Source organism: Pinus tabuliformis, chromosome 4_2 (genome assembly GCF_031772625.1).
Source record: "Pinus tabuliformis cultivar Carrire ecotype Pingquan chromosome 4_2, CPIR1, whole genome shotgun sequence".
In the NCBI taxonomy this organism is placed as follows: Eukaryota; Viridiplantae; Streptophyta; class Pinopsida; order Pinales; family Pinaceae; genus Pinus; species Pinus tabuliformis.
Window position 1 is genome coordinate 195,967,228 of NC_142304.1, and position 8,207 is coordinate 195,975,434.

General features: G+C 38.5%; 1 protein-coding gene across 1 annotated transcript; it reads left to right on the forward strand.

Moving 5' to 3' along the window:
* Window positions 1-641: 641 nt before the first annotated feature.
* On the forward strand, window positions 642-2,018 carry LOC149168808 (protein JINGUBANG-like). The gene has a single exon (XM_089424982.1). The coding sequence runs from the start codon at window positions 642-644 to the stop codon at window positions 2,016-2,018; it is 1,377 nt and encodes a 458-aa protein (XP_089281108.1).
* Window positions 2,019-8,207: the final 6,189 nt, after the last annotated feature.

Consider the following 8,207-nt stretch of genomic DNA (forward strand, 5'->3'; position numbering starts at 1 on the left):
TCATAGTTAACGGAACAACTTCCTTTCATCAGCGAACGCTTGATGATTGCCACTTGTGGAGCCGCATGCCACTCAATACCAATCGTACATAGTAGGGGAAGGGCTTACTATTACGAAAGAATCACTACGTGTCATAAGCTGATTAGGGCTTATGTGGGCAAGGCTGATCGTGCTTATAAAAGTCCTTCCCATATTTCAAACAATCACTACGTGTCATCAGTTGAGAGAAAGCTTAAATCGAAGAAGCCCGTACCTTAGTCGCGAATTAGTATCACGAAAGGTGGTGTGGCGAAAGGTATTGTCGCTCCTTCCGCTTTGGAATGGAGAGTCTGTTTACCATCACGTCAACGGGTTCAAAGAGAAAACATTTCATCCATCGGTTCCGATACATCTTTCAATCGTAACATTTATTTCATAATGCCTGCAGAATTTGACGAACCCACTGTCAAAGTCTCTTTTAACAAAGATTCTAAATGGTGATTTAATATTTTGGCTCGATTTCCATTTATTTATGGTGTATATGCATCAATATATAAGCATGCCTCGCATGCTATTACACCCAAAGTCATTCCAGTTCCCACTCGAACTGATATCTATACTCTTCTGTGATAACACTTGCAGAATTTGCAGGCCAAAACAATATGCAGCGGCAGTTGCAGGTCGGAACAAGCAACTCATTGTCGAGTTCGCTTGGGTATTGCTCAGAAGTGGAATGGAGAAAATATAGCAGTGGCCAGGCTGACGGAAAGCTGCAGTGCATATGCATGGCGTCCACAGTGGTGGCAGAGTGGGGGTCTATTAGTTCGCTTGGAACAAATGAGGGCGTGGTGTATGCTGGTACCCAGAATGGAAGCATACTTGTGTATAACGAGAAAGGCCCTAATTGCCTTGTTCCTGTTGCCCAACTCACCGGCCGTGGACCTGTGAAGGCTCTCCTAGTTGTTGAGTATAATAGGGCGTACAGCGCTCACCATGACAGCAAGGTGAGGGTTTGGACAAAGCAACCCGGTTTTAAGTTACTCAACACATTGCCCACCGCCAAAGATCATATACGAAAGTGGGTGAATAGCTTTCATCATAGTTTTGTCCAAACTAATATGAAACGGCTGCATAGTCGAATAAGGCCATGGATGGAGCATTTTGATGCGGTCACCTCTCTCGCATTGTGCGCAGAAGAACGTGGAGGTGAAGATGAAGAGGGTATCTTGTATTCGGGGTCGTGGGATAAGACCGTCAAAGTGTGGAGATTATCGGACTTGAGATGCTTGGAATCCATCAATGCTCACGACGATGCAGTGAACGCCGTTACCACAGCAAGAAACGGAATCCTCTTCACCGGATCGGCCGATGGCACCATCAAGGTCTGGAAAAGAACCCCCACTACTTCTTTACCTGTATCGACCAGGCGGTCACATCACCAGCATATCACCACACTCAGCTGTCATTCTCAGGGGCATGTTGACAATGACAATTCGGCTGTGAATTGCGTTGCGCTAAGTCCAGACGAGTCCATTTTGTACTGTGGGACATCTAAAGGCGAGATAAATTATTGGAGAATTGGTAAAGGTTCTCTACATATGTGTTACGAGGATGCCCTGTGTGGACACGAACGGTCCGTTCTGTGCGTGACGACTCTCAGAAAATTCGTATGCAGTGGATCTGCAGACACAACAATTAGAGTGTGGGTGAGGGAGGCCCCCTCTACTGGATCCGTAAGTTTTCGTCACTCATGTTTGCAAGTGTTGGAGGGTCACAGGGGACCCGTTAAGTGTATCACCGCAGTCTGCTCAGCACCGGAGTTGCTCTCATCCTTTTCTACTTCCCTTTCATCATCTTCTTCTTCTCCTTCCAATAATTCTTCTTCCTATTCGCAATATCATAACTCTTCTTCCTCTTCGCAATATCATAATCTGTCGCGCAACGGATTCCTGGTGTACAGTGGAAGCTTGGATGCCACAATAAAACTATGGTGGGTTTTTTACGACAGTAAACGTTATGACAGAAGCTGGATGACGTAAAGACTAGTTGGTCTCGTACAATATATCTACGCAGTCACATTATATGTGTTTCAAGCTGGACTATGTGAGGCTTAAGATTATGAGATTTAGAGGAATAAAATGATTTATGAGAATTAGGGTACTATATTTATGTGAGATTTAGATTACCAAATATTTTTATATGTGTAATTTGTTTTTAAAAACATTTTTAATATGATTAAATATTTGTTTTCTGGGTAAATAAGTTTGAGTTTTTGAAATTATTCTTATTTGGTAAATAAGTTTGGGTTTTTGAAATTATTTTTATTTGGTTTATGAGTTTCGTTTTTGTAGTGAAAGGTTCACTATTCAGGGTTATCATTCTAAGTGGAATGACATTTCTTGAATATTAGTCATAAGTCAGTTTATATTCATAAACAAATTTGTGCTAATTCAGTAGATAAAATTAATAATAATTATAATCCCTATTTTTTATATTTAAATTATAATAATTTTTTACAATAAAAATTTCAATATAAAATAAATTAAGTATCTTTCAATAAATAAATAAATAAATAATATATATATATATATATATATAATAAAATTTGATTTAAATTATAATAAAGAGAATAATTTTTATACATAAAAAAAATTGTTATCTTGTATAAGCTTTTCGAACAACTTTGATCTTATTCTCTTCTCTACCAAGTTTGTACTAAGTTATGATTTATCATTATAATTTTTCCCCCGCATTTTTATTTTAACCTATAATAATTAAATTTGAACCTATAGTAATTATATTATTTTTTTAAAACAATTTATTTATAATGTTTAAAAATATATATAATTATAATAATTTATTAGATGTGTTAAAACGAGAGGGGTATAGCCTCCTCTTCTATATATTGTACATTATACATGTGTTAATCTAAATGTTTACGGCACTGCTCTATTCTGTAATCGTAACAACCAATTTTTTGGGCTTAATTGGTAACTTCTCGCTGCTGCAAACGCATCCAGCTGAAATGTTCTGTCAATTGGATTAATTGTTTTTATGCTAATTATTTCTGTTCACTTTTTAGCTGTAAAAGTCTTCGCAACAATCGTTATTTCTTTCTTTCTTTCTTTACTGTATATTTGTTGGACCAGCAGCAGTCATGTTATTAATGTTTCTGTTCTGAAGCAAAGAATATCCATTACACCAATAGATGACGTAGCAAGCATGCAGGCTTTAGCGTTGAAGGAAAGAGACTTCCTGTAACGGCACTACGAAGTGGCTGGCTTTTTAGTTTGAGGTGGGGACCGGTGCTATTTCGGATGTTTTCAAACAACTTCTGAACAAAAACAGTATTGCGTTAGGCGAGTCTGTAAGGAAGATGTAAGGCTAGTCATGTTGGGAAGACAGCTCTTCCGAAAATCTCGAATATTACTTTTTCTTTTTTTTAATGATCTATTTTTTTAAACATTTAGATACAGGCTAGGTCAGAGTAATTTTAATAATATTTGAGGTTATGAATGATTTGTCCACCGGTGGAATGTAGGGATATTGTCATCAATGTTGTGATATTTGATTATTGGATTTTATTTAGTTTTATTTTTTTATAAGTGATTTTCCTTTTCATTTTTTTTTACAAAATTTAACTTTTATGAAAATAAATTTCTATTCAAATCATTTAAAGTATATCTCATTGCTTAATACTACTCTCGTTAAAAATGGATATTTTTATGTCAATTGCAAAAAATAAAAAAAGAGGTTAATTGTTTGATTTCTCTACTAACAATAAAATTCAGAGATATTTCCCCAATATCAACAGAAGTCTAGCATGGGAGAAACATACCATAAAATATATCAAGAAAAAAACTTCATTTTTTTCAAAGCCAAGATCACTAGGATCTGACCTCTTTTATTATTTATCACAACATTAACCTCTACCCATATATGAGGGTGTATTTAAAATTAAGGCGCGGGAGCATGTAAGCATTTATTATGGTGTAGTGACATTCTCTTTAGGTGGTTGGAATGATCTGCCTTGGGTAGGGAGCATTATCTTTTCCACTGGATTTCCCTAACTGGGGGAGTTGGTGATTATTCCCTGACATTTCATATTTATGTTGCTACAACTATTTCTTGAGGAGTGGCATCTTTTCTCAGGAAGGAGTGTGTTTTTCCTTTTTAGGATGGAATGAGGTAGGGTATGTCTTTTCTTCTTTTCTCGAAGTCTGCCTGGCGATGTCTTCGATGAGGTTTTACGCTGATTTGGATGCCTCATTTGGCCTAGTAATTTGGTCATGACACACATAGAAGGTTGTATTGACTCTTTAAAAGTTGACATATTATCACATGATGCTTTCATTCATGCCACCTTGGAAGCCGAAAGAGTATACCTAAATAATCATAAGATCTTGGATGATCCTACCCCGTCGGATTGCTCAAACTTTCCCCTTCCTTCGATCTTGAGACAAGTGGCCAACATGCAGAGCTTCGGGAGGCAAGTACTCCATACCAGGACAAGGGGCATCGGACAAGGAAAAAGGTTCGCATTAAAACTATCATTCTAACCTCTGATACAAAACTACTAAGCTTTGGATATGATGTTCTCTGGGAGGGGGTTACCAGCTTGTAGAAGAGGGCTCTTGTCAACCACTAGGCATTTGCCAATCTTCCCAAATAAAACACGCATGATTGGGTAAGGTCACAAGGGATCCCATCTTAGGTTATTCTCCAAAGGTGAATCGACTCGTGAACTCCTAGTACAACTTCCATTTTTCACATTAGGACAACCTAAAACGCATTATGAAAATTCCATGAGTGTGAGGGAGAAGTTTCTTACATCTCCATATATGGTATGTGGATTTTAACCCACTTCACAACACACCGAGGAATAATATTGTTTGGGTAAAACTCTAGAGCTTACCATTGGAATTTTGGACTCGATGAGTTCTGACAGATTGGGGACACCATTGGTCATTTTATATATATTGACCTAAGTTGGTGCAAGGGACAAGAGGGTGGCGTGGATTTTGGTGGAGCTCGGTTTCACTGGGGGTCTTTCAGAACATATTGATTTGGCCTAGGGGCAGATTCATCACAGACAATGCCTGAACTACCGGGGCATTCCGTTTAGATGCCTCTTGTGCCATCACACAGGTCACATCATGGAGTGATGCCCTCGAAGACATATTCAAGGTGCTGAAGGATGACATTGTGGGGGATGGAGAAAAGGTTATCCAAATTGGGATAAAACTGTACAAATCATGCTACAGGTACTGACTTTTCTTCTGAGAAATCTCATATCAATTATGGTAATGTGACTTCCTCTCACTCCCTATCTCCTCGCCACTTCCCGTCCCCTAATTCGTCCCCCAGAGATGGTAGGGGTTAAATTTATGTACAATAGGAGGTTTCTCATATGCCCCATACTGCGACACCTCCTCCCTTGTCGGCATCACTTCCTCCTTCTAGGTCTTGCCAGATGCATAATTGCTTAAATATCCCTGATAATTTGTCTTTGCTTGCATGTCCCCCTTCAACCTCGATGCGTAATGTCCCTCCTCCTATCGATTCCTCTCTCTTGGCAATTAATAATTCTTCCCCTCCATCCCTTGTCGTCCCGGCCAATGATAATTCCTCGCATAAAATCCTTACATATTTTTGTTCAATATTTCCAGTTTGGTATATGGTGGCTATAAACTCATGTGGGAAATTGGGGGGCACTACCATGCTTTGGGACCCCAAATGGGCCACACTGTGTGCATATAATTTTTTTACTAGCATTTTGTTGATAGGACATATTCCTGGGGTATATGATAGAATAAATTTTCTCAACTTGTATGCCCCATATATGGATAGGGATTCTTTTTGATCTCATATGGAGGCTTGTGATATTCTTAAGATTGGATCCCAAATTATCGTGGGGGATTTCAATGCGACTTTATCCATGGAGGAATGTTGGCGGGCTCGTTGTAGAAGGGATCCTATAGACAATCGATTACATCTCCTTTTTTATACGAATCACTTGGTGGATATTTGGTCCAACCCTCTCTCACCTACATGGCATAATGGAAGATCAAGGGAGGACCATATCAGAAAGAGACTAGACTGCTTCTTAGTACACAAGAACTTAGTCAAAATATTGGGTAATTTGAGGTCCTGGGTTGATAAGACTTTTATTTCGAATCATATTCCTATTAATCTATAATGGCAGACAAAGCATATTCAACTGAGTATTCCATTAAAATTTAACCGAATCTGGTTGGAGGATGAAGAATTCAATGAATTGGGAAAATCTTCTTGGCACTCAGTGATGAGGGAGAATGATACATCCCCGATGTCACATATCTCAGAGAAATTACAATATCTCAAGAGACGTGCCAATCTTTGGGCAAGAAAAAAGAAAAAGTAACTTTCTTTGGAACTTAAAGCTATTATTGAATATGTTGAAAGACTTAGAAGAAACATTGATTGGGGAGTTCCTACAACCTTCATGTGGGAGAGGCTGAAAGAATTGGAGCACAGAAAGAGGCACATTCTCTAGATACAAGAAACTACTTGGCACCTGAAAAGTAGAGCTATATGGCTCCATGAGGGGGATAGAAACACCCACTTCTTTCATAAATATGCTAATCGCAGAAAAAATATTAATACTATTTGGCATATACAGGGGAGGAATGGGGAGAATGTATACACTACAAAGGAGATACAAAAAGAAGCAGTACAATTTTTTGAGTCTTTCTACTAGGCTCGTATGGGCGATAATATTGAAGATCAAATTTGGGGTACGATGGACTACCCTCTCATGTTTAATGAGGAACAAAATGAAGCATTGTATAGCCCAATTACAATTGAAGAAGTTCTTCGGGTGTTGAAATCCTTTGCAAAAGACAAATGTCTGGGCCCGGATGGATGGATAGTGGAATTTTTCCTCCATTTATTTGATCTGATGGGAACAAACCTTATGAATATGGTTTAAGAATAGAGTATCTCTGGTTTTGTATCTAGATCCATAAACTCCACTTTTATTGCACTAATTCTGAAGGTTACTGTCACTTCTTCCTTCTTGGATTTCAGACCTATTTCACTTTGTAACATTTTTTATAAACTCATATCTAAGATTATAGCAGAGTGTATGAAGATTACCCTCTTGAAATATATTTATCAGGAACAATTCAATTTCCTGCATAATAGATTGATTCATGCTGAAGTGGCATCCAAGAGTTTCAACATTAACTCATGAATCCACTAGAATAAACGAGTGAATCTCTAAAAGGATGGTTATAATGAGGGATATTCAGGGCATATTTGTTGGGTGTGGAGCCTGATTATCTTCTATATTCAAAGGTATTGCCACATAGGACCCCAGTTCGAAATGGGGGCGACAACGCCGCCCGTAAAATATTCGCTGCAGGGGGGGTTCAGGGGGGGCGGCTGCGACCTTTGGGAGCCCCCCCTGGCGGGGGGTTTCGGGGGCAGCGCCCCCAAAGCTAAAAACAGCTGTAAAATTGCTTTGTAAAAGAATAGTAATTTCTAGTCAATCTGGGCCGTTCATTAGGCGGATGATCTGACGGTAGAACTTATGTTTAGTTTAGGGTTTTTTGCCCTAGAAGGCAACCCCTCTCTTTGTATGAGGGTACTGTATTTGAGGCTGTGTGATAGATGTGTATTCTGTGAGCGAGAAATAGAGAGGTGAGACTGTGAGAGAAAATAGAGGATATTACAGCGGATTTGCTGTAGGTTGTGTCTCTTCATTTTGCTGGATAATAGAAAGGAAGGACTGGCTGTTTGGGGTGGACGTAGCCCAAACTGGGTGAACCACGTATATCTGTGTCTCTTGTTTTGTGCGTTTTCTGTGTTTATATTTCTGCAATATTTTATGTGTTCCATTGCTCCGTAATATATAATTTTCTAACAATATTCAAGTATGGCTAGAAATGTTTCCTAACAAACAATCAGAATCACCTTTTGGTGTGATAACATCCGACAATTACAACCTTTGGTATATGTCCAATTGTTTGATCACCATGCTACCTGCATCTAGTGCATTCAAAGAATATCATATTTTGGGTGTTAACCTTTATTCCAAAACCCCAAAAGGGGAGACTCAAGGAGGTTAAAAAAATTGTAGGTTTAAGCCTTAACCCCTTCATAGTTTTCTTCATTTTTTACACTGGATGATGATGAATCTAAGTTCCCTAAAAATGCAACTTTTATGTTTCAATGATAATGACAGT